Here is a 27,346-nt window from a genome sequence, read left to right as displayed (position 1 = left end):
CCACGCAGTGCGGCCAGAAAAAAAATTACATGTTCATTATTTCCTTTCCAAGAGGCAAAGTTTAAGTCATTCTTTTCTCCCTTCCTCTCTTCCACCTGTGCCTAATATTGGGCTCAGCCCAAAGGGGTGAAAGTGTGGGTATAACAAGCATTCACTTAACATGTATGCAGTTATAAAATCACTGAGGGAATGTCAGTTTCTGAAATAGTCTGTTGTATTTCTGGTACAAATATGGGAACTGGTATATGGAAAGCCTTCAAATAGTTATTAAATAAACGAAGAAAGAGAAACAGCAAAGAAAAGGTGGAAAGTGGCAAAAGAAGGGACAGATGAAGTTAAGTTCCCAGAACTTATTTCAGCCACCAAAGTTGATCTCTATTGCTTTCATCTCCCTTTTGGGGTAATCACACCTCATTTTCCTTGGGCAGCCCCCCTCCCTCACTCTCAGTCCATGAAGTTAGGCAGGGCTGACTCCCCCCTCTAGCTGGGAGGAGGGAAACTGTGCCAGTCAACATCATCCTATCCCACTAGCCATAACGATTTGTTCAAGCTGTGTTCATGAGCACAGCTAATCCAACTAAAGTGAATCCCTAAACTTTGTGGGTGCTCCTTAAAGGAGAAGCTCTCTTTCCCGTGAAGGTGCAAAGATGGATGCCTGAAATTGTTTGGGGCCACCACAAGAGAGAGGCCTACTAGGATCAAGCTGATAATACTCAATTAGAGCCAAGAGATGGAGAAAGAATCCCATTACTACTATTTAAGAACCTGGATCCAGCCATACCTGATGCCGTTACGCTATGAACTTTTCAGTTCTTGAGCCAACTTTTTTTTTTTAATTAGACCAGTTTGATTTGGGGTTTCTATCATTTGCAGTTGAAATGATCCTGACCAATAGGGCAGACTTAAATTACCTTTGGTTCAAGGCAAGGCACAAAACAAAACAAAGTCAAAACCATGGATGCAAAAAAAAAAAAAACATGGATGCAAATCCTTAATTACACAAAAGCTACCATTCTGAACACCTACTATGTGACAGCCTCCAGCCAGACACTTGATATACGTCGCAATGCCCAAACCATACACACTTCTGGTTCTCCAATAAACCCTATGATCCTTCTTTTTTAAAGAAAGAAAAATAAAACGTCCAAATGCCCAATACCCAACTCTTTCTCTTGGTCTTTTAAAATGAATCTTGTGTCTCGGTTACCATTCTTTGTGTCAGGGGAAAGAAAAACATACAAGAGAACCTCCACATAAATCAATCTTTATTCCATTTCAAAGCCTGCAAGATTTTCCAGATATTCCAAAGGCTCCTTCCCTGAGTGAAATACTACACTTATTTAATAAAGCAGGTAGGATTTACTATCTGGACGCGGGTAAGCACTTCTTACTTTTCACAAGATAGATGACAGCTGCTGGCAGGCTTTTTTCCTCCCCCCTTTTTGTTTTTTTTTTTCTTCTCTCTCTTTTGCTATGACTGCACAACATTACCTATCACAATTGAATTACCAAACTGAAGCAAATAAAGATTGTCCCTATGGGGGTATTGTAGAGGTTGCCAACTATGGTTTTAAATGATGCTTATTGCTTTGGGGGAGCCTTAACACCCCCCAACACACACACACACATACACACAGACACACACACACACACACACACACACATACACATACACCGAATAAGAACAACAGACTTTTAAGCTCAATTTGCCAGGGAAAGGAGCTGGGAAGTAGAGGAGAGGAAAACAGGAAGTTCTACCCGCAGTCCCAGCCTAAATTGACAGAGAAAGACAAAGGCTATGCCTGACTATTTCTACCCCTTGTCTTCAAATCCGGGAAGGAGTCAGTGCTTTAAATAGAGTCGGCCCGTGGAGGAGAGAAAGCAGCTGAGAGAGGGAGAAAAGACGTTTGTTTGCATTTGCTGCCAGCAGGACAGAAGGTGAAGGTTTCTCTCTCGACATCTTCACCCATAAGTTGGGCAGCAAGCCAGTTTGCTCTCTGGCTGAAAAACTCCAATTAAAAATGTATGACTTCGGTCTTCTGGAGAAGGGGGGCGAAAAGTCAATGCTGGGTTGTACAAACACTTGAGGCAGCAGCAGTGAACTGAGGCATCTCATTACCTCACTTGCCAGCTGAGGTCGAGGAAACAACACCCACGAATTCTGGGCAGAGGACGGGGTACATCCGAAGGCACCTTCCACAGCCCTCACCCATTTGTATGGGTTCATCTTGGGCCCCCAAACTACGGCTTCAGAATAGGCCACTTCAGGTGCTTGGTCAAGCATTTTCCAGCACAAATAACTCTTGCAGTTACTTATATGCACACAGGTATACACACAAATACACACACACACACACACACACACACACACACACACACAGAGGGATCCTTAATGATATTTTCCCCAGCGATACGCATCTTCCTCTGCTCATGACTTATCAGAGAATCCGGAGACGTTTTCTTCATGTCCTTTAGTCTATTCATACTTTTGTTAACTCAACGATATTGGTCTTGTCCATCTCTGCACCCCCAGCACTCAGCGGGTTGGTGAATAACATTATATATTTGTTGAATGAAAGGGCAGATGAAAACATAGGAGGCAAAACACTCAATTTCCCCTACTTTCCATCTTATGAACATCCAACATTGCTCAGAAGCTTCCCTCTCATCCTCTTCTTTACATCCCCCATAGGATTCCTTTTCCACAAAGCACTGGTGAATAATTGAGAATTTTCCTGATGATTTTATAAAGCAGAGACATTTGGAATGACTCTTCTCCCCAATCCCCCTTCTCCACAGCAAAGCCCCTCTTCAGGTGGTTCTCCCTGCCAGCAAGCAACTGCACTCACTTCCCTCCACGGTGTGACACTGAGCAATTCCTCTCTGCACCCAAACCTGCATTCTAGCCTTCATCAAAACAAAATAACCTGCAGAAGCAAGGACCCAACGGCAGGTTACAAGCCACTGACTACCCTGAGTTTAACCCCTGGTGCCAATGGCTTATCAAAATATTTCGTCCAAACATCCCGAGTTCCATCCTTGAGTGAGGTTCTGGTTAATTAAATGACATGTTATCAATTGGAAACCTTTAAGTTTTAATGTTCAAACTCAGCATCCCCAAAGGGTAAGGATGCCTTTGTTGTTGACCTGGAGTCTCAGAACTGGTTAACCCTCAGGACCACTTTTATTATGTCAGTTACCAACATCCTTGAATTCATCAGAATTCTCTTTTGATGGTTCACCTTGAATGTAGACAGTTTCCTAAAATCTCTCCTTTTATTAGCTTTTTTTCTGCATGAATCAATTATCTTTTTCTTTATTAATATCCTCCAATAATCCCCACCTACCGGTATTCTCTTGTGTAATCTCATCTGTTAAGGGCAGACTGGATCTACAGATCTTGCTTTTAATGAGCAGAATGTGGCAAAAAAGATGGGGTGTCATTTCAGACTGTAAAACACTGTGACTCTCATCTTGCTGGCCTGTCTCTCTACTGCCATCTCAGCCTGCACTTTGATGAAGCAAGCTTCCTTGTTGGCAAGGCCCACATGGCAGAGAACTAAAGCCAACTGCCAGTAATGAACTGAGGCTTTTAGTCCACCAGCCCGCAAGGAAATGAATCCTTCCAACAACCACATGAGTGAGCTTAGAAGCGGGTTCTTCTCCGGTGGAGCCTTCATATGAGACCTCGGACTTAGCTGACATATGATTGCCCCTTTGAGAGACTCTGAGCCAGGTGGGCTGCGCTCAGATTCCTGACCTGCAGAAACATGTGTTGTTTTAAGCCACTAAATTTTGGGGTAATTTGTTATGTGGCAATAGGTGACTAATACACCTGGAAATTAAGATCCTTCTGAAGTGTTCATCACCCCCGTGTCAGTTGGTAAGTAGCCTAACATGAGGTGCTTGACCTCCACTCTGTGGACAGCTCTATCAACCAGCATTAAAAGTCCAAAGGAGGGGGGCTTCCCTGGTGGCGCAGTGGTTGACAGTCCGCCTGCCGATGCAGGGGACATGGGTTCGTGCCCCGGTCCGGGAAGATCCCACATGCCGCGGAGCGCCTGGGCCCGTGAGCCACGGCTGCTGGGCCTGTGCGTCCGGAGCCTGTGCTCTGCAACGGGAGAGGCCACAACAGTGAGAGGCACGCATACCGCAAAAAAAAAAAAAAAAAGTCCAAAGGAGGGACTTCCCTGGCGGTCCAGTGGTTAAGATTCCATGCTTCCAATGCCGGGGGCGTGGGTTCAATCCCTGGTTGGGGAACTGAGATCCCAAATGTCACACAGAATGGCCAAAAAAAAAAAAATTCCAAAGGAAACCCTTTCCCTTCTCATCTCACTGAGCAATTCTGAACAACGGACCCACAGAAGTTGAATCGCACAAAATGAATCACTGGTTACCACTAACTAGGTCTATGCTATCTGGCTAAAGTTCTAAGAAACTCCAGAAAACCACGATCAATAATCTCTGGATTACCTTTCTGTGAAGACGTTACATACACACTTATTTTTCTGGATTTTATTTAGGCCACTAGTCTTCCGTAGCTAAGACGCTACAGCCATAATGATGGCCGCTGCCTCTTCAGCCAGATTAATCCCCCAGAGGTAGAGGCCTCATTCTCCAAGTGGTCTGCCTGCCTGGGTCCCTCCTCTACTCACTACCAATAAATGGAAGCCTTCATCCCCCTCAAAGTCTACACGATTGAGGAGCCATGTCTTGTGGGAAAATCCCACTTTGGAAACTGATTTATCAATCACTATCTTCATCAGCTGTAAGCAGCCACACAAGGCTACCCACCAGATATTTCGGTTTCTAATCATGGGGGAAGACTTCTGCCTGAACTCTTCCAGTTCTCACGTGGTGGATACAGAAATGCACCATGCAGACCCTTCCTTCAGGAAGTGTTTGCCGTTCAGCTGCAGGGATGCGTCAGCGTCGGAGTCCAGCTGCCGATGCCTTCGGGGCCTGCCTGGCCTTGCTGGAGGCCACACCCTTCCTCGCATCTGGGCAGGTAGCATGAGTGTGTAGAGGGCCTAGTCACTTGGCCCAGTGCTGGGAACTCTGAGGGTAATAGCTCCAGAGCTCCCCACTGGGGTAACCCAAGCTTCAATGGCCTGCATCTCAGTTTCTTTTCCTTCTGCCCACTCCTGCTTCCCCTCCCTTCCTTTCTGTATGTTGATCTCTCATAAATACTTTACACCCCAAACTGTCCCAGCATCCGCTTCCTGAGAACCCAAGCTGGGATGTCACTGTTAGAGAAGCCCTACTTAAAATGTGATTCCTAGGAGAGTGTGTAAAAATGCCTAGAACAGCGTTTACTTCCATTTCTGTTTCCACGTATGCAGGTCTATTTCCAATCTTCCGGCTCTTCTTTGTCTCCTTTGCAAGATGGTGGCCTCCATCAGAGCAGGGACTATCTCCTCTGATGTCTTTTATACTCAAAGTGTGGTCCAAGAATCAGCAACATCTGTATCAGTTAGTGGACCGTATTAGTGATGTGGAATCTCAGGCCCAACCCGAGACCGAATGGGTAGGAGTCTGAATGTTAACAAGACCACATCGAAGCTGATAAGCTGGCTTCTGCTATTTCTGCCCCTCATACATGCCTGAGCCTATGGGAAGCGTGAAGACCCAGCCCTGCTGACTGAGTTTGCCTGAGATGTTGGATGAAAACGCTTGAGGAAAATCATTGATTAGAAAATGGGAATCTTTCATTTTGGAGAAAAGGTATGATACTCAAAGACAGAACATTACGGCACTGTCCAGCTGCCCAGGGAGCAGTCCTGGGGCAGTTTCTCATCCAGCCACAACTTTCCTGCCCCACCCCTACTAAAGCAGGCATCCCTACCATCAGACGGGCCTGGTCGTGTCCACCTGTCCCCTACAGGTCCTTTAAATGTCTGGCACATAAAAAGTAAATACATTAAAGAACTCTGAGAAGACGAGATTCAAAGCCAGAGGGCTGGCCAAAGAAGCCCCCAGTGTGAGGTGTGACGGTTTGGCCTCTGAGCTAGGCCTTGTGAAGGATGATTTAGGCATTTATCACTCAGACACAGAGAGAGACACAGACATGTGAGGAGCCTTGTGTCAGCCTTCAGAGAGAGATTTTAATGAACTGGCTGTACTTCATCATGTTGATAATCACAGAAATTAGAGGAGGAAACGAGAGGCTTGGCAGGTCGTTCAGTCCATTACCTGTCTTCACTGAGCAGGTCTCTAGTGTATATTTTGTAGGGTTTTATGACATCGCCTAGTTAAAATGACTTTCGTGCCTGAAGAAAATTGGGGGTCAGTTCACACTTGCTCTTTTGCTTCTCTCTCCTACAAAAGTCACAATCCAAATTCTGCTCTTCTCGTCTGCAAACTATTTCTTGCAAAAGCCGAAGTGAAGTGTTAACACGAAGTAAGATGTCATAATCTATTTTGTTCCATCTAAGCAATGTTTCGTCGGGATAGTCTGGGGCATGGAACAGTGACAACAAAACTTAATTTACAAGGTGTTTATTTTGTTCTCTCACTACATGCCCAGGTCAGCAGGGAGCCTCTGTTTATCATGACTGAGATCTCAGAATAATGAAGGTATTTCAGTCTGTTCTTCCACGTTCACCAAAGGAAAGAGATGGGAAGAAAGCAGTTTGCACATGGGTTTTGAAAGTGTCTTCATGGAAGTGACACACATCACTTCTGCTCTCAATTTACTGGCGTGTCATTTAGCCACAGACTTCTCATATGGCCCGCCCACGTGCCTGGAAGGGGGAAGAACCAGAAATATGTTGTGGGCAGCAAGAATGACTGCCACAAGAAAGAAATCTACGGCAAATGCTAAATGGTCAACCTCATTCTCAATGGCCACCTGATGACAGGAGCATGACTGTGGAGGCGGGCAAATGGCTTTCACGTATGTCAATCAATGGATATTTCTTGAGTCCCTAGTTGCAGTGACAAGAGAAAGTCACTCAGTGATGGTAGTTACCTTCAAAAGAGAAAGGCAAGAGAAAATGTAAGTCAGTAGATAAATAAACCATGCAATGAAAAATGTTGTGAAGCATATATATGATAGATGTGTGTGTGTGTGTGTGTGTGTGTGTGTGTGTGTGTGTGTGTGTGTGTGTGTGTGTGTGTGTGTGTGTGTGTAATGGGCCAGTGCACTATTGATGCCCAAGCAGGGTGAGGAAAGCATCCATATGGGTGGGTAACCTGCCTTGAGTTGTTGAAGCCCAAGTGGGTGAGGAGAGAGTTCAAATGCGGAAGTGACCCCATGCCAGGTGTGGCGTCCAGGTGGGGTGAGGAAGGCTTCCACAGTGGTGTGGGGAGGTGGGGAGGGAAGCGCAGCATGAGATGTTGGATCCCCAGGGAGGTAAGGAGGGCATCCACGCAGGGGGAGAGGCAAAATGGTAGAAACCAAAATCAGTTCTGTACAGGGGGACTGATCAGTAAGTAAATTAAGAATGATGTGAGCCCGGTTTTTCACTTTCCGAGAAGTAAGGTACAAATATGGAAATGGAGAAAATCAAAGTGAACTTGTGTTGTTGGACTGGAATTAGAGGTTATTGGAAGAAACTCATAGATTTTGATAGATACATGAATGGACAGATGGATAGATTCGTGTGTGTGTTGTACCTACATACATTCCCCAGTTTGTCCACTGAGAATGTTTAGGAACAGAAACACCAGCAATGAGCAAACCTAGCTCCCAGATTTTGGCTTCTAAGTACCAATATCCACTAAAAGAAACCAGAGCTTTGGAGAAAGGGCTGTTTCCTGTGCTGCGGAAGAAAAAGTACAAGACGCTGAAACATCTTTTTATGTAAGCATGTGCTCAAAGAATGACAGAAATATGTTTTTTAAAAAAATGAAGCCAAACAGAAAGGGCTCCCTCTGACCACACTAAGGACAGTTTGAGCATTTAAGTTAATAATGATAGTGGTGGATTATAACCCAATGACTAAAGTAGGAAACCAGGAGTCCATACAGGTACAAACAGACAGACAGGCAGACGAACAGTCCAGTGATAAATGGGATATTTACACAGTCTCAAAATTCCTCCCTATAAAATACCTCTCAATTCCAATGGGGAAAAGAGTAACTACAGTGGACAAACCTGGTAGACCCCACCATAATCTAACAATCAGAGGGAACATTATCAGTGATGGGACAAAGTTAAATCATGTGTTAACTGCTAGGATGCAAGGCAACTTCACTTCTGGGATATCTCTAGTGAAGATGCTTAACCTGATCCAATCATGAGGAGACATCAGACAAAGCCAAAGTGAGGGACATGCTACAAAATAAAACACTGGACTGTCGTTCTCAAAAGTGTGCAGGTCACAAGAGTCAGCCACAAACTGAGGCAATGTCCTAAACTAAAGGAGTCTGAAGGAACATGACAACAGAATGCAACATGTAACTTTGACCTAGATCCGTTCACTATAAGGGACACTGTTGGGGCAACTGGTGAAACGTCAACAGAATCTGAGAATTATTAGCTGATTTCCTGATTTTTATGGTTGTACCATAGCTATGTAGAAGAATTTCCTCTTTTGTAAGAAATATGTACTAAAGTATCTGTGGGTAAGGGGACACACTTACCCTCAAATAGTTCAGGAAGAAAGAATTCAGTCCTGTATGTGCAAATTTTGTAAGTTTTTATTGCCTCAAAATAACAAAAAAATGCAAAGTTACACTAAAAAGAATGGAAATATGTTAATACACTAAGAAAGAGAAAGTTACAGACCAAAAAGATACAGTTTTTAAATTTTTTAAAATTTATTCTTATTGAGTTTCCAACATGGTTTGTAACATTACATAAGCTTCACATGTACATAATATTTCTACTTCTGTATGCCCTATAGCAGGCTCACCGCCAAAAATTTAGTGTCCATCACCATACAGTTGATCTCCTTTACCCATTTTACACAATCCCTCCCTTCCCCTTTGGTAACCACTACTCTGCTCTCTTTACCTACCCATTTGTTTCTGTTTGGTTTGGTATGTTCCTGTATTTGTTTGTTTGTTTTGTTTTTTCTATTTCATACATGAGTGAAATCATATAGCATTTAGAAGATATTTGCAAATCACATATCTGATAAGGGTTAATGTCCAAAATACATAAAGAACTCGTACAACTCAACAACAAAAAAACAAACACCCCAATTAAAAAATGGGCAGAGGAGATGAATAGATTTTCCCAAAGAAGACAATGACCAATTTTGTTTGTAAAAAAAGGAATGCATTGTAAATCAACTATACATCAATAAAAAAAATAAAATTTAGAAAGTAAAATTTAAAAAATGCACACACAGGGCTTCCCTGGTGGAGCAGTGGTTGAGAGTCCGCCTGCCGATGCAGGGGACAGGGTTCGTGCCCTGGTCCGGGAGGATCCCACATGCCGCGGAGCGTCTGGGCCCGTGAGCCATGGCCGCTGAGCCTGTGTGTCCGGAGCCTGTGCTCCGCAACGGGAGAGGCCACAACAGTGAGAGGCCCGCGTACCGCAAAAAAAAAAAAAAAAAATGCACACACAGACACAGACACACACACACACACACACACACACACACATCTACAATATTAATGGGGACTATCTCTGGGTGGCAAGATTGGGTCTAGAATTTTTGTTGCTGTTGCTTCTCTGAATCCTCTGAACTTCACTACTAGGAGCGGGCATTCCTTTTGTGATGAGAAAGTGTTGCAGAAAGAGTCGATCGGCTTGGCTGTTCTCAATGCTTTTTTGGGTTCTCCGAGCATCTCGATTCTTCAGCCACAGCTTTGCAGAGCTCAAGGCTTCACACAGGCAGCAAAGTAGGACAGTGTAACCTGCAGGAGACAGCAGGACTCTGCCTGTCAAGAGGTTTGCCTCATTTTGTCTGTTGCACAGAAGGTATCTCCAGAATCATGCCAGGAGAAGCCCCGTGACACTCACCCTCACAGTCGGCAGTGCTGCATATTGCCAGCATTACCCACTGGCACCCCGGAGCAGCCTTCCTGGCTACCCTCAGAGCAGTTTAAGGCCTGTACGTATTCAACACGAGTTTCCACTGTGTAGGAAGCCGAGAGGTTGGGCGCTCTCTCTCAGGATCTCCATTCAGTCTGTTCTCCGGGGCTGAAGGCTGGGAACTGTTAACAAGACGCCCCTCTTTCCTGTCACTCACACCCGGAGAGGTGCTGGGGAGAAAGGCGTCTGGCTGCTCTCCCGAAGCTGCAGAAGTAAGCAGCCCTCCCGGGTCCCCGCACATCAGGAACTACATCAGCACCAAGAGGCTGCTGTTGACAGCACTGTGACGAGTTTTTAATGAATCCTATCTGGAATTGGGGGCAGATATTTTCATGAATTTTAAATAGAAAGATGGGTTAAAGTCAACTTCTTGTTTGGGACTGAATAATGGCAATATTTGAAAAGTCACTCCAGAGCATCTCTAATATCTAGCTGATTATTCGAGACACCGGGAGAAACTGAAAAACAGAACAGATGTGTGGGCTCCAGTGGCCATCATATGGGCCCCTGTAAGTCAGAGATGCTTGTGGAGTTGGCAGGGAGAATGAGAATGATCCTTCTTTTTTCACCCTACACACGGCAGCATCGTTTGCAATTTTTTTAAGCAAACATGCGTTGATTTGATAATTCAGAAAACAGAAGGAGGAAAAAATAGACCATCAGGAAAATTATTCCAACAGATTTGACTTTTCAGGTGGGGAATTTAAAGAGCAACCTCACACTCTGAGACTCATCTATTTGGCTCAAACTTAGTGGCTGCATGGAAAAGACAACAGACAATGCAAGGATGGTCATTCCTAATCATAGTATCAGGAACAATCTTCTTCACATTAGCGCAGCACTTTATTGTTTGTAAAGCCTCAGTGTGCGTTTTTATTTAAATAATAAATAACAGGCAGTACAGAAACAACCAGCATCAGAATCCCCTGTGATGCTGGTCAACAATGCAGATTTCCTGGGTTCTCCGCAAGGCTTACGGAACCAGAAATCCTGGGGATGGGGGACGATATTATAACATCTTAAACACGCATCCCAGGGGGTTCTTGTGCACAGGGAAGTTCAAGAACAACTGAAGAGCGTGCTGAACCCCGCTTCGTAGGCAAGGCAGATAGGACCACCCACTTGCCCAAGGTCACATGGGGGTGAAGCGGGGGATCCTTCACCCCACTTTCCAAGAACCTTCAAAGCCACAGGGCAGCACAACTGCTCATGAATATGCTGGAAGCAGGTCCTGGAAAGTCTCTCTAGCCCTCCCGGCAGCTTCATCCAAGTGACAGAGACCGAACATCCGCTGGGGAAGACAAAGCTAATTCTCCCCAGCCTAGCATGAGCCAGATTCTTCCAGAAATTAGGTTCCCTTTGGACTATGAGGAAGTCCTTTCGGATGCACTGTAGGAACTGGTTTTGGAAAGGCAGCTTCTCCAAGGTGACTTAACCCCTCATCAGGTCAGTTCTGGGAGCCCAGACTCAGCAGGAAGACTAGATGGGCGTGCACATGGCAGGAAGCATGGCCGTGAGTCTCAAAGCTTAGAAATGGGTCAGGAAGTCAGGGACACAGGTGCACAGTCACCTGAAACACGGCTGGGACCGCCTGCACTGGCACGCAGCTGCTTGGGTGGCCATGAGCCCGTGAAGGGGGAGACTATTTGGACAAAGTGAAATGTTCCTGCTCAGCCCTTCCCCTCCCCCGCCTTTCAAGCAGGTAGCTTGCTTTTTACTCATTTCCTCGAGAGAAATGTGCGGCAGAAAGCAGATCACCTGTAAGACTTTCAGCACCTCAGCCATAATCGACGTGAACCCCTGACCGAGGAGGCTATCCCCACCCACAATTCATCAGACCTCAGAACTACCATCCGGATGCGTGGCGGGGGCCTGGCGAAAAGACAACCGAGGAGAAATTCCCTACCAGCCAGTCCAGATGTGTGTGTGTGTGTGTCAGGGGGGCGGGGGGGTCTTAGAGGCAGAAATACAGTTGAGTTACAGAAGATTTTTAAAGAATTGTCTTCCTTGAAAACATAAATGTATAGATTTATGTTCAACCTGTGAAGCTTTTCAGGAGCCGTGCTTACTGGTTCACAAGAAGCAGGCTGACTCTTAGGGAGAAAGTTTCCTTCACCTTTCAGCTCCAGGGTCAATGGGGACGTTTCACAGACTGAATCGGACCAGACACCTGAGCTCTAAACAGGTGAGTGTTGAAGGGCGCTGAATCATCTAACACCGACCCAGTAGCACGCAGGCCTCACGCCCCATCTTCTCATAACCAAAGATACTCTTTAGAAACAAGACATGATAGGCAGGACTTAGGAACGCAAGCCTCTCTCTTCTCTTCAGGCTACCACTAACCTTTGAGGCACTTTTGTGCAAAGTAGGAAAAGGAATGTTTACTAAAGATACTTCCATCAGAAGGTTGTCATAATATGCTTGTCAGAATACTGTTTACTGCTTTCCGCTAGAAAATTGCAGAAATAAACACATAATTCTATGATGTCTATGACAGACATGGCACACCCCTGGAATAGTGCAGTGTACAACCTTCACAACTGGACATGGCAGCCCTGTATCATTCATCATTTTAACAAGGCTTGACCTTGAAAGAACATTATGGTGAAAGCAACGAGGAGGTCACTTACAGCAGGCTACTGTTTCAAAACTCCCAGACTGCTGGGCTCAGTAAACACTAACACCACACTCTGCTTTCCAGATTGCAGGACTTCCACCCAGAAAGTGAAGCAGCATTCACAAAGAGGTTTGCAACTTGTAGGAATGGTAAAGTTTACAGAACATGGGGCACGCAGTAGGGGCACAGTAAGTGTGTGATGGTTTATTCAGTAAAAAATGGATGTGCCCAAACCCCAAGAGAAGGCTCCTGACTTATTTCCTTCCTAACAAACCTGGCCTCTAACTCTCAGAAAATCATGGATGACTTTGTGATCCTTGCCAACCTCAACCATGGCATTGTGCCAACTTCCGGTAGTAAAGGAGGACTTGGTATTTTTTCTTTAGTTTTTAAACAACCAATTCAATCAGAGAAAAGGCAATCTTGCAAACTAGGACTTTTTAATGGCTCTTATAGATTCCATAGTCCCCTTTATGGATACTTATAAAATATTGCAAAGTCCCAGCTCCCCAGAGACCAGCCCCAGGTGCTTCTGAAGTTGTTCCTAAATCTTGAAGCCTCCAGAGGCCTCCTGTCCCGAGGAGAGAGAGCTGGACGTGGCTTCCTTCCAAGCCTGGAAATGGCTTCCTTCCAGGCCCAGAAACAGCTTCCTTGAATTACTGAAACGTGGGCTGTTCCTCTCCCCCGAGAGAAGTTACCAGACTATTCCAGCAGCATTACTCCTCCAATCAGGCTAGCCAAGAAACGGAAGGGCAGAACCTAGCACACTTTCCGACACTGCTCGTGGTTCAAAAAGTCACACTAATGAAGGGGAGTTGAAATCTTTGTGTATGAAACAGCATCATTTTACCTGTAGAGAACTGGGCTCAACACTGAGAGAGAGAGAGAGAGAGAAGGAAAAGCACAACACTTGAACAGAAACCAGGATCGATTTTACTCCTTTCCATTTGACTGTCATGTCAGAGAGCAGTGAAATTTTATCATTCGCTTTTTCTCAGGTTTTGGTTGAATTTGTTTTTATCCTTGTACATTACCTCTTTGACCAAATGCTTCTTATGCCTGGAGTTGCTCCGTTTTTTTTTTATGTGGGGAGCAAAAAGCATGACACCTTTTCACTGAGTGTTAAAAAAATGTTCACACTCGAAGTGAATGCCAAGCTATTTTAAATGAAGCACTCATGAATGCATATGTGTTTCCAAATAGCAAAGGAACTGAGAAGAAAACAGCCGTACACAACTGACAAAAGAAGCTGGGTCCATTTGTGTCAAACACGGAACATGATCAAATCCCCCTAACCCCATCCTGAGAGTGGAATCACGCGGATCGGCCATTGCTGTTGGCTAAACAGGATAACTGTCCAGTCCAAACAGTGGGCTACAGAGTATAAAATACAGAAAAACTTTTGTTGTAGCACTCGGGGGGCGGGGCAGGGGGGGTGGCTAGAGGTATTTTCTGACCTGAGTATTCAGTGGAGACGCATTCCTTAAATTCCTTGGCCAATGGTAACAGCCCTCTTTCCTGGGTGGCAACGCCCTAACCAGGATGATAAAGCCCTATCCTCACTGGTGGGACAGCCATCTCCACACCCACCAGAACCTGCTTCCAACTTAACGATCTTCAGCCTCCCTGAATGCTTGGTCAGTGCACTCCCCCGCCCCCGGAAATGGGCCCCAGGCCTGCTCTTGCTTGTTTAACTCCCTTCTCTCTGGAAGGCTAGGAAAGAAAACCACTGAATGGACAGGTCATTTTAAACCATGTTTTCCTCCTGTCCTGAAGAAAAAAAAGTAAAAATGTGAAAATAGCGACTCAGCCTGTATTAATTTCCCTGCCCTTTCTTCCCTTTATTGATTGTACCTTGACATCCAAGCTGAAACACGACAACACAACAAACCAAAACAAGCAAACAACAACCAAAAAACCCCAACAACAGAAAAAAACCAACGGGAGAGACACAAAGTCCATTTCTCTACCCTTCACTCTCAGCCACAACAGTTATTTGTCAGAGTTCCTCATCCTCCCAGGGAACTAGCAGACTGATGCCCTCTGAGGTTCCGTCAGAATTTCCAGTTCCTGGAAAGCCAGAGGGTCAAAATTTATGTTCTCAAGGTAACTCCATGGGAAATAAAGACTTCCTTAGTTCAGTACCTATGACAATATATTTTCTCATTATAAATATCACCAATTGGACCTAAAAATTTTTGAGAAAGCCTTCTGCCCTTGAATGAATTTTAAACGTACTTTCTGGTCCACTGGAAATTGCTGGCATCATGGATCCTTCTGAATATATTCTCCCATTCTCATTCCCTCTCTCTCTCTCTCTCTCTCTCTCTCACACACACACACACACACACACACACACACACTTTATTAAGTTGAACAATGTCTTCTGAAGCCAAATGCCAAGTATACTTAGACAGAGACCCTATAATCCCTGGAGAAGGATCACTTCAGTCACAAAGAAAAGCAAGATGCAACTACATCTTTATTTCAGAACAAATGCTGACAAAATAAGGACTGTCACTAAGGGTTTTCTTTCTTCACAAGGTGCCACTTTCTGCGGGTGACCTACCTTCGTCTTCACACCGGTCTCTCACGTCTTTCCTGGAGGTGAGGTCTTCCTGTAGCCCTTCCTCTGCACAAAACGGAAACACTCCTTCCAGCCTTTTCTCATCACAGAGCGAGAGTCTCGTGCTTACCTGCATGAAGGCCTCATGCTCACTGCCTTGGGCTCCCCGAGTTTAAAATAGGGAGGATAATGAGAGTACTTGGACTCTGGGGTCACGGCAGAGAAAACGCCCTGCCCCGGGATGTACTGAGGTGGTAAGAATCACCTGGGGAATTTGTTACACCTGTCGGAAGCCTAGCAGGTGATTCTGATGCAGGTGGTCTGTGGGTTTTACTTGAAGACAGAGCTTCGTAAACTGTACTGTGCCTGAGAACCATGGGGACGGGAGGGGCAGAAGATCTTGTTAAAGATATAGATTCTGACTCGGTAGGTCTGGGGTGAGTCTAAACCCCACCTGGGTTTCTAACGAGCCCCCATGATATGGACGCTACTGGTCCACAGGCCACACTGTGTGATGGTAGGTCTCTCCATTCCAAGTGTGATACCCAGGCCAGCAACACTGACACCATCTGGGGACTTGTTAAAAATGCACATGGGGCTTCCCTGGTGGCGCAGTGGTTGAGAGTCCGCCTGCCGATGCAGGGGATGTGGGTTCGTGCCCCCATCCAGGAAGATCCCACATGCCGCGGAGCGGCTGGGCCCGTGAGCCATGGTCGCTGAGCCTGCGCGTCTGGAGCCTGTGCTCCACAACGGGAGAGACCACAACAGTGAGAGGCCCGCGTACCGCCAAAAAAAAATGCACACGCTCGGGTCCCATTCCAGACCTACTGCACCAGAATCGACATTTTATCAAGATTCCTCTGGTGATTCTTACACATCTTCTTAGTTTGAGAAGATGACACAGAACTTCAGGATCAAATTCACAGAGAATTTGTTTTCCGAGAAAGGTCAGAGAAGACCAAAAGCCACAAAAAAAAAAATTTTTTTTTGATTCTATGCCATTTGAAACCCAGATTAAAGGTAGGCCTGTGTTACAGGGGACGGAATAACCTATTTAGAAACCAACTTCTGAAACCCCACGTCCCTCCCTACCAAAGAAAACCACAAGAATTCAACTTGAGCTCCACAGCTCTGAATGTGAACCGCTATCACATGCTGTCACCTCTCCTTGTTTTCATTACTTCTCTCTGGTCATTAGGTCAACCGATTGGGGGGCCCATGGATTACCATCGTTCTGGAGACAGATGGTTTAGATGGTAAAGGTAGATTGGTAAAGCCCAGTGCCCTCGGTCAGAAGGCGAAGTAGAACCACACTTTGCGACCTCTGTTGCTCCTTATGAAGATTCTGGCTGTGTTTGCTGTCTAGGGGGGTCTAAAAAGGGCAGATGTAACCACTTCTATAAACTCAGTATGTAGCAAAGCATGTAACACATTATAAGATAATTTAAGCAATGTTGGTTGAAGCTGTTTATTCTAAGAATCAAAACAGTAACTTGCTAAAAAACTAAAAACCAGAAGAAGACATTCAGCTATCCAGGTTTCTAGAAACCAAAAAGAATGGGGAAAACAGCCTTAAGTCCAAAAAAAACAAAGAAAAGAAAGAATTAAAACAAAATTTTAACTAGATAATCAGGCTGTTATAACAGAATCCGGGATCACCAGGAACCCCCAAAAGCACTTGGAATCGGGGAGGTCCTATGTTTAAGCTCCTTATTTCCTTCAGTTTCATTTTCTTGGAGCAGAGAGTTTTCCTGTGATGAATGAATATTTTGACTTGGTGATTAATCACCGGTATACTGGAAGACCTGCCTGCATGTTTCCTCCCACAGAATCCTGCAACAGCTTCCTCGATGCCATAAACTGCAAAAGGGGGGCTCCCAAAATTGTTTTAATTGACAACCAACCAGGAAGTTGAGCATGGAAATCTCCACATGAGACATCTATAATTATAGTTCCTTCTGAAAAGAAATGGGCCATCTTCTGTTTGTCCTTTAATGTTGAGAAAAGGGGAGAACTTTTCCCCAAAGTCTTTAGTTTGAAAATATTGGTCTTTATACGCATCACCACTCATTCTTTCCCTGAGTCCTTCATGATGCTTTAGGGGAGCTTTTAAAACTTAACTTCCTAACAGTAAGTCCTTCTGAGAGGAGAGTTTCCTAAATTCATTGATCCTCTTTTGCCAAGCTCACTGGATCTGGACAAATTAAACATATAGTAAAGATTTCCTATGCCAATTCAGAGTACATTCTCTAAAAATTCAGAAAGCTTTTCTTCAACTCCAAGACAAAGAAATGAGAGAAAGGTAGGAAGGACAGGAGCGAGGAAGGGAAAGAGGAAGGGTTGGTGAGAGAGAGAGAATAAATCATGTAAAACATATATTTCCAAATCCGAAAGGACAAAACAATTCAACTAACATATATTAACCTTTATTCTATAACAGAGACATAAATAATTTTATGAATTCATATGACCTATACAAAAGACAAAATAAGATATTGCACTAAGTTTACCTTGGGCTATTTGGATTTCGTATTAACTAAACAGATAAATCTATACAATTTAAGGAGTTAAGGCAAAACCAGATGATACTTCAAACACAACAGGAGGTTTGAAAAATAGGTATAATTAAAAACAAGGGCATCCCATCTCCAGTTAATAAAGTGGTCATGTCTAAGGGAAAAAAATCCCTTAGGTTCTTAAAAAGTGGTTATTATCAATCACGTTAATTAAAGTGAGAAATAAAGTGTAAGATTTCCCGTGGAGGAGAGCTGTTTTGCGGAGGTTTGAGGATTGAGCACTTAGAATTCGGGTAAGCAACTTTTTCCTTGTTAGATTTATGATCTACTCTTCCTATTAGAAAATATAATTTGGAAAATATGACTCTTTCACATATAGAATTAAAATACAACTATGAAGCATTTTTTTTTTAAAGGGAAGTCCTGATGCTGGCCTCATAGAGTAAATTTGCAGACAAGCCGTTACCCTATTTGTAGAGAAGACACAAAGCCAGCAGTTACCCTAAGAAAACCAAAAAAACTAATTCCAAAGCAATAAAAACAAGTGAAACCAGTACAGCAACACAGCACACAATTCTTTGGCAGTATCACGCAAATCGTTGACTGAAGTCAGAACTTTTATACAGTTCTCTAATTCTCAGACCCAGTTGCCGGTCTTTGAAAACTAACTAAATAAAATGCCACATCTGCAACGAATTCAGTAATTCCAGGAAATTAAATTCAGAATAAACCTTGCAGACAGCTTTGAACTGTTACGCTTAAGCATAGATGGGTATCAACTGCTGTGAGTCCTGATCCAAGTACACTGAAACGCACACGCACAAAAATAACCTGTGGAGCTCAGTACTGCTTCAGACAGGCCTAGCATCCTTACAGGGAATCCATATTTACCCATGAGAAACCAAGGAAAGACATCAATCCAATGATGAGGAAATGATCTTCCAGGAAGTCAGGGGTGGGCCGCCCCTCACCCGGATGAACGTCGCGAAGAAATCAAATTCTATAGGGGGAACACCAGAAAGCCAGAGAACGTGGAATACTGCCAGCCTCCAACCAAGTTACCTTTCTCCAGTTTTAGGTAAACCTTATCCTCTTTATCCAGGTAGAGCAGGACCCCATTCGTGGCAGCCTCACGTGTAACGTCTTTATCCCCAGCAAAGGCAGATATTACTGGTTTTCCATTTAACATCAGGTTAACCTACAAGGAAAAAAAAAAAAAACCACTGAAAATCTCTCTCTAAAGTCAAAACAAATGAATGAATAAAACAAAACAGAAACAGACTCACAGTTACAGAGAACAAACTAGGGTTACCAGTGAGAGGAGGGCAGTGGGAGAGGAAGATAGGGGTAGGGAATTAAGAAGTAAAAACCACTATGTATCAAATAAATAGGCTACAAGGATATATTGCACAGCACAGGGAAGTACAGACATTATTTTATAATAGCTTTTTTTTTTTTTTTTTTTTTTGCGGTATGCGGGCCTCTCACTGTTGTGGCCTCTCCCGTTGCGGACCACAGGTTCCGGACGCGCAGGCTCAGCAGCCATGGCTCACGGGCCCAGCCGCTCTGCGGTATGTGGGATCTTCCCAGACCGGGGCACGAACCCATGTCCCCTGCATCGGCAGGCAGATTCTCAACCACTGCGCCACCAGGGAAGCCCTATAACAGCTTTAAATGGAATATAATCTATAAAAATCTTGACTCACTATGTTGTACACCTGAAACTAATATTGTAGATGAAAGAAAAGAAAAGAGAAAGAAAGAAAGAAAGAAAGAAAGAAAGAAAGAAAGAAAGAAAGAAAGAAAGAAAGAAAGAAAGAAAAGAAAAGAAAAGAAAGGAAGGAGAAAAGAAAGAAGGAAAGAGAGAAAGAAAAAAAAGAAAGGAAGTCAAAGCATCTATGAGGGGCAGGGGGTAAAAAATAATGTCTAAAATGACCAACCTGGTAAAATAACTGATGTTCAGTAAATATATCCCTTTCCTTTCAAATTAGCAGATAGTGGTGGCTAGGCTTAGTATGATCTTACCAAGCTGATCTTTCTTAATTAAAACAATTTTTTTTTAATTTCTCCCATAGAAATTTCCTTAAATGCTCACAAAAGAATACCATCCATGGAGAGCAACCTAGCCATGTGAAAACTGGCTTCCCTTCAGCACATAACTTAAGCCTACTATTGAATACTTTATTTATCTCTCGTATTCAGTAGCAAGTTTTTGGCAATGATGCGAGCCTGTGGCTTCCCAGTACATTAGCAAAGAGAGCCCCAGTGCCCTTTGCTCTGAGAAACCCAGGTACCGCAAGGTTCTACTAACATCCTTGCAGGTTTACTGTACCGCTGAGACATGCAGAGTGCTAAAAATCAGTTGAAATTATGGAATATGTGTGTTGTGATTTCTTCATTTTCCCTGATAAGAAATGTGTATTAAAAATAATAATCACCACTACCACTGAAGATTTTAATGATGGATAATTAGCAAAGAATAAAATCAAATTTATTCCCTTCTCTCCTTACTACAATTTTGATTATACTGTGTTAAACATTACAAAAATTTCTAAATGTTGGGGCTTGGGAAAAGCTTTTCCATGGAAGGAAATTTGTTTACTAGATATTCATTCCTTTTATGTTAAAAATAATATTGAATAAATTAAATCTGAGACCTATCAATTTATCCATGCACTAGGACATGTAAAAGTAGTAGATGAGTGTGTAATCTATCATTCATAGATGATAGTATCCATAGTATACTTAGTATACAATATTGTATACAATATTGTATACATAGTATACAATACAAACATTGAACATACGATAAAAAGTTATCCTAGAATTCCATAGACATGTATTGGTGTTACTGGGTGCTGGCATGTTAGATACTATAGGAACTAGCTTCATCATTGTCCGTGAGTGTACATTCAAGCCCGTTCCTTAGAAAGCACAACACAAAATATATTAACTGTGCAACTGCAATTGGTAAGAATTCATCAACATCAGAGTAACTGAGGATAAACTACTTAGAGGATAAGCACAGCACATCGTTTCTTTAAAAGTATATTGAATAATTGTTCCTTCATAGATTTATTCTCAGTCGTTAACTGTAGCTCATAATTTTAACGATGACAGCAAATTTGTTTTATCTATTTAGTAGTTACCTGTAAAGCTCTGATAATCTTACTAGTTTTTTTCTTACAAATTCAGGTAATTTTTGCACATGCATTAAAAGCAATCAAGATCTTATAAAGAGATTTGTGTCACTGAATTTTTACTAAGCAATATATATATATATTTCTTTTTTTTTTTTCACGGTACGCGGGCCTCTCACTGTCGTGGCCTCTCCCGTTGCGGAGCACAGGCTCCCAACACGCAGGCTCAGCGGCCATGGCTCACGGGCCCAGCCGCTCCGCGGCATGTGGGATCTTCCCGGACCGGGGCACGAACCCATGCCCCCTGCATCGGCAGGTGGACTCTCAACCACTGCGCCACCAGGGAAGCCCACTAAGCAATATTTTTTAAGTGACGTTGTTATTAAGGTAATAAGGTCAATTGCTTATTCTTCTATATGCTTCTTGTCACATGCCTTAATAGATGTTATTGGAAATTAAGTGTTTTAAAAATAAACTACTATAAAGATGGTTGTTTATTTTTACAATGAAACACACCTTTGGATAAATACTTAAATACATAACCCACTGATGATAAACACTGTCACCTGAGGGTACAGAGGGAACAGGTCGAAAGACATACCTGGATTGTTTGGCTCTGGTAGACTTTAATTACGTGAAAACTGAAACTGTAAATTCCTTTCCTTGGTGCTACAAAGACAGACTCCAGGGTGAAAAAATTACCCACATTTACTAGGATCTACAAATAAAAAGAATAAACAGCAGTCAATTATTACAATATTCTCTTCTGTAAGTAAAATAAGTTTTCCTCCTTCCTTTTTCTTTTCCTTTCTTTTTTCTTTCTTTCTTAAGGAAGAAAATTAACTTTTAAAACCATAGAAAATAAAACATTGAGTTCTATCCCTTTTTCTTTAGTGACTTGGAAAACGGATTTGTATATTGGAAGGTTCTTCTGTCTTTTAAATGGTATAAGAAAAAATAAAGTAACAGCTTTGTAGTCATGCCTCAATTCCAGCAAGGCCCAATGGCTCTGGAAACATCTAGAAACACGTGAAGGCTTATAAATATTAGCTTTACCTTGAGAGTCAAATAAAAGGCTTCTGCCACATATTTACGCGCCTACCCTCTACGAGCCTTCACAGTGCCCAGAGGTGACGTGTCCAAGTCAGCCAACTGGCACCCATGGGCTCTCTGCAGTCATTCCCGGACACACCACACAGAGGTCTGGACACTCCCTCCACCGTGTGACATAATCCATGACACTGAACAGTTGGTACACAGAGTGAGCTGAATGCCCAGCCCTCCTCTGAGGCTCCGCCAAACCTCTGCTAAGCCCCACGGCCATTTGTTCCATTCCTATGCCATCCAGGCCTTAATTATAATATTTTGGCAATGACTCAGCCTTTGCAGGCTGCCAAAGAGTAGAGACTGTGAAACAGGTGGCCTTCTTGTGCTGCTCCCAGTGTTATCCGTCATCCATTCCCTTATCAATCACCTGCTCTTTATTTAAAGTTCAAGGGGCAAAAACGAAGAGTGAAATAAAGCACTGCTTCCCAAGAAAACAACAGTGCACTCTGTATTCCGAAATGTTCGGCCTGATTCTACTGGTTATGAAATTAGCTCTGAATTTCAATAAGTGACCTCATAAGCTAAATGTCACATAGGTATGACCCTTCCTATGAAAAAGAGCAGGAGAATGTATGTGTGTGTGTGTGTGTATTGCAGGGGCGGAGGGCAGGAGATAACTAGGGTTTCTTCCATCTCTCTCCAAGAAATAAATCTATAAGTGGCATTCAAAAAAATCAGATGTCCTTCTAAAGATACATTTCCCCTATATCAATGGCAATCTGCTACTATCTCTTTTGAACACTACATTCATGCTAATATTAAGCCCTTTGCATAATTCCCTAAAGACATACTATTGCCTGTGAGCAATGCACCAGAATTATAGTGATGGTCAGGTAGATGTACCAGGCTCAACCCCCAAATTAAAATGTATGTTGGTGTAGCATTTTCTTCTGAGATTACACCTTTTTCCAAGTAAGCATCAGATTTCTGTCTCTGACCCGATGATCAATGGTCTTTCAACAAATCACAAGCTATGCAATAATTCCTAACAGAGATTTTACAAAGATGTGTTTAAGCACATTTAACATAATTTGAGGTACTTAGCAGGGACTTCCTGAATCAGATACAAGTAGCATAATTCATTAGCAATAATGGAACCGGCTGATTAGTGTTGACTACACATAAGGCTGGATGTTGACTCTACATTGTAATTAGAGCATCCAAGCACATCGAGATCTATAACCAAATGTGTCTTGTTGTCTCTAAGATGCATGGGCACCCGGAACAGAAGAACAAACCCTTCTCCTCTTCTAACTGACAGAAAGGTCACTGAAAAGAATGCACTGTACAGAGGATAGTGCAATGTCCACGGTATTTAATTAATGCATTGACACACAAGCCAGGGGTCGTGCTGACTTCATTTACATCAAGACGGAAAATACTGCACCAAAACCCCAAAGGGGCTGCTTAGTTCTTTTAAGATGATGGCTATTCAATAGGAAGCCCCAGAGAGGCATTCTCTGTCTTTGGCCAGCTGGAGAGTATATTACTTAGGAACAATTAAGTAAGGAATAGAAATGTCACCGCATCCCTTCCCTGGCACGTCCTGCAGCACCACTTAACCTGTGCTCTTGCCCATGCGGCACACAACTGTGAACTACACATACGACTTTGGAATTTAAAAGACTCTGGGTGCTGTTGACGTTGAGATGATACCCCTGGAGTCTGATTTCAGTTTTAAGACTCCTTGCTAAGCTGATACCCTGGGGTTTCTCATCAGCCAAACCCCAGAGCTCCAGGTCGCTAAAAAAAACAAGCCACAGCTTTCATCAGTTCCTCCCCCACCCTCTTATCCTCAGCCCCCAAGGCTGTCTTTCCCCACTAATTTGCATGTCTCTGGAAGGACCGGAGCAGGGGAAGGGAGAACGGATCCCCAGCGCTTCCCTATGGGAGCTCAGTGCAGCTGCCCGATTCCTTTTCCTCTCCTTCTCTCAACTTTTCTCCAAGTAGCCGAGAAGGGCTTTCCGCTGCAGCGGTACCTGCAATGTATATGGGGATCCCGGCGGCGGAAAGGTGGGCGAGATGAGACCGGGGCCACAGCTTCCTACACTCCCCAGCCACCCGCGAGATCTCTGCAGAGATCTCTTTGGGGAGCCCCCAGAGCTCTCTTTGGGGAGACGCTTCTCCACCTGGGAGAAACAAATCATTTATACAGCATCAGAGAGAGTACTGTGCCGGAGAATGGCCTCGGCAGCACCCGCAGAGGAGTCTGAGCCAGGGGGCCAAGCCCTGGCCAAGAGATTTCGAGGTCCAGGGACCAGGATCCTGCCAGGTCCTATGGACCTGTTGCTGTTAAACTTGTGCTGAGCTCTCGACGCCTGGCTCTACACCCCCGGCCTCTTTCCCACCACCCCAGCAGCTCTTCCGGAGGCCAAGAGGGAATGGGGGGCGGGGTGGTGGCGGGAGAGATATCAGAAGTTTCAGACCAAAACCTTTGCGGAGGCGAGTGCCGAAACGATCGCCCAAATCGCAATCAGAGCAGCTCAACCCGGGTCTGAGCTGCCTGGACATCGCTCCTCCCGCCACCCGACTCCTGACACCCCGCATCCCTCGGGGTCTGACCTGATCGAAGTAAATGATGCGCGTCTTGTTGCTCATCTCTGACGGCTCGTGGTTGGTGCTCCGCACCGCCGAGAAGGCGACCTTGGAGTTAGCCGCCCGGACCGAGATCCCCAGAGGGGAGGAAGAGGAGCCCTTGGAGTCCGTGGCCGGGTTCGAGTCGCACACCACGAGGCACTTGCCTTCCAGCACGATGGGCTCCGTGTCGTTCTGCGCCCAGACGGGCAGCCCGGGCAGAGTGAGGGCCAGCAGCACAGCCGGCACCACGGACAGCGCCCGGCCCCCAGCGCCCATGGTGAGCCTCGTAGGCAGCCGGCTGGCGCTTCTGCTCACCTGCGTCGCCTCCTACCCCGGGACCCCGGAGCTCGGGAAGATGCCCGTGGCTAGATCGACAGCGCTGCGGGAACGGCGGCGGCGGCGCGCACACTTCCAATCCTGTGGTTTGAAGTCAAAGTCTCCCCTCGCGCTCTCTCGCTGGTTCTGCTACCTTTGTCCTTTAAGGAGCTCATGCAGAATCCCCTATACCCCACCCTCCTCCGCCCAAGAATCAGCCCTGCCTGGGGCCCCTGCACCCACCCTTGTTCCTAGACATCTAAAAGTCACCAAACCCTCACATTCACACCTCAAAGAGGAAAATGATAAATTCCCCAAACCCAGTCACCCCCGGGTGAACCACGAAGCAGGAAAAACGAAGGAGACTCAGAGAAGCCACGGGGACGGTGGATGCCGAGTGGTACCCGTGTCGGTCCAGTACGTGTCTGGCTCGCGGCAGGGACGAATTACAGAAGCAGAAGGTGTTTCCCGGACTGGGAAGAACGCGAGGCTGTGTTCATGGCCAGGTCTCTAGCGACTCTCAATTTCGCTTAGCCAGAAATTCCCCAAAGCTTGGTGTCTCTCGGAAGTCGGCAGCTACGCATTGGCTAGCCGGATCCCCAGCACGGAAAGCACGAATTCCCGGGATCAGTTCTCAGATGCGGGGCGGCTCGGCCGGTGGGGTCCTCTCCTGCCTCGGCCGCACGCCCGGAGTCCCTGCGCACAACTTTCTCTGTCCTCGCGCAGCCGGGAGAGCGCGAGGCGGGCACACGCGCGCTATTTATAGGAGCGCACGTCCGGCTGGGGTTGGCTTCTAGCTCAACCCGCCGGCTCCAGGGAAAGGAGAAGAAGGAGTCCGGTGACCCCCGCTGAGCAGCTCCTGCCTGGCGCTTAACGCACCCCGGGGCAAGCGGGGCGCACAGCACTGCTGGCTGCCAAGGTCTGAGGCCACCCAGCCCCGGGGAGCGCGCAGCAGGGATACTGTACGCAGGGAGAGGCGCCCACCGCCCTGCGCCTGGGCCAGCTCCGCGCCTGCTCGCTCCCTCCTCGGTCTGGGCAGGCGGAGGGGGCTGAGGCTCCCCTCGCCCCTCCCGAGCACCGGACTCCGCCGCCGAGCGCCCTCCGAGCGGAGCGCGGCGCTGCCAGCCCCGGCTGCGAAGCTGGATGGGCGGCAGCGGCCTCGCGCGGCGCGCTGCTTGGCACCTGGGGACCCACGCCGCCGTCCCGACCGCGCCTTGCCCAGAGACTGCCTCCCCAAGCCCTGGGGCCTGGCGAGCTCCGGGAAGCCTTGGGACGGACCAAAGCCGCTGGGGGCCGCTGGGAGAAGGTGCCTCAGGCCTTCCGCTCCGCTCCGGGAAGAGGAGCCTCAAAAGCTTCAGGGTGCGCCTTCCCACCCACACCGCGAATCCACCCAGGCAAAGCCAGAAAAAGAGAGAGGAAGTTAACGCAGCAAGAATCAGCCCTCCGGAACCTTCCCCCTAAAAAATGCCAACCCCCTCCTGAGAATACCGCACCTTTCTCCCTCTTGATGTACCCCGCCCTCCCCTCCCCCCGTGCCACCCCATTGCCACCTTGGCCTCTGATTGACAAGGTTTATCTTCCTCTTCCGCAGCCATCACTGGGAGGGAAAGGCTTGTCTCTCTGATGGGCTGCATGAACTTGGCCGAGTCACTTACCCTTTCTGAGAGGGAGGGACTCCACTAATTAAGGTCCCATTAGCCCACTGGTTCTATGATGCTTTGGAGTCATGTCACTCCCTTCCCAAATTCCTTTTAGTGTCCCAGCTGCCAGAGGACAGGCCCCACATCTTTAATCAAAACAGCATCCCCATCAGCCATTCGGAGCTCCTAGAAATGTACTGACTAATTATTCACTGAAGGGGTGTTCACTGAGCATTGTCTCCCGATAGATGGCTTTCTAGTCCTTCCTGAAAGAAGAACAGCCTCCTTAGCATGGATTCAAGTCCCTCCACAACAGAAGCCAGACCAGCATCTCCAGGCTTGTCCCCTCATAAGGCCCTTCCAAAGGGCTGGGTGTTGAGCCATAAGCATTGCACTGCAGCTCCAATTGTTAAAATAGTAAATACTCCTACTGGTTGGTATTTCCCTAGCCCTTAGCTCCCTATAATCTTGCAACTAAAGAGTTGGTGCCTGGAGCCAAAGGGGCCTCCAGATTCTCCTCCAATGGGGCCAGTATCAGTTCTGATTTCCAGGTGCTCCTGCTGTGCTATTTGTAACAATGTTGAATGTCACTAATCTAAGCTACAACCAAAAAGAGTGAACTGGTGCCTTCTGAAAACGGCCACCATTTCCCCCACCCCAAGCCTAGGGTAGCTTTTCATCTGAACCCTTGCTGCACTTTGTAACGCTCTCCCGGCTTCTACCACAGTCTGCCTGGACAGCAGCTGAGATTTCTTCTCGTTTGATGCTGCCCTTGGAGGACAGGGGCTGGGTCTAGTTTGGTTCCCGGTTTGCGTAAGTAATTTGCCTTCCTTGTCCAAAACAGCTGTTTAGTAACTAAGACCTGGGTTGTTCAATTTCA

The 27,346-nt window shown here is 45.6% G+C and overlaps 1 protein-coding gene across 1 annotated transcript; it reads right to left on the bottom strand.

Moving 5' to 3' along the window:
• Positions 1–17,614: 17,614 nt before the first annotated feature.
• On the bottom strand, positions 17,615–24,787 carry CBLN4 (cerebellin 4 precursor). The gene is made up of 3 exons (XM_060032656.1): positions 24,497–24,787; positions 21,429–21,545; positions 17,615–18,885 (listed from the first exon to the last, which is right to left on the bottom strand). The coding sequence occupies exons 1-3, from the start codon at positions 24,785–24,787 to the stop codon at positions 18,688–18,690; spliced, it is 606 nt and encodes a 201-aa protein (XP_059888639.1). The 3' UTR covers positions 17,615–18,687.
• Between the last annotated feature and the right edge of the window lie 2,559 nt (positions 24,788–27,346).

Source organism: Delphinus delphis, chromosome 15 (assembly GCF_949987515.2).
Source record: "Delphinus delphis chromosome 15, mDelDel1.2, whole genome shotgun sequence".
Taxonomy (NCBI): Eukaryota; Metazoa; Chordata; class Mammalia; order Artiodactyla; family Delphinidae; genus Delphinus; species Delphinus delphis.
Note: the sequence above shows the minus strand (reverse complement) of the source record. Positions and strands in the feature narration are given on the sequence as shown.

Coding starts and splice junctions, on each gene's coding strand:
- CBLN4 (XM_060032656.1), bottom strand. CDS start 24,787: ATGGGCGCTGGGGGCCGGGCGCTGTCCGTGGTGCCGGCTGTGCTGCTG. Junction 21,546..24,496: donor GCATCATTTACTTCGATCAG/GTCAGACCCCGA, acceptor TTTTATTTGTAG/ATCCTAGTAAATGTGGGTAA. Junction 18,886..21,428: donor ACCAGAGCCAAACAATCCAG/GTATGTCTTTCG, acceptor TTTTCCTTGTAG/GTTAACCTGATGTTAAATGG.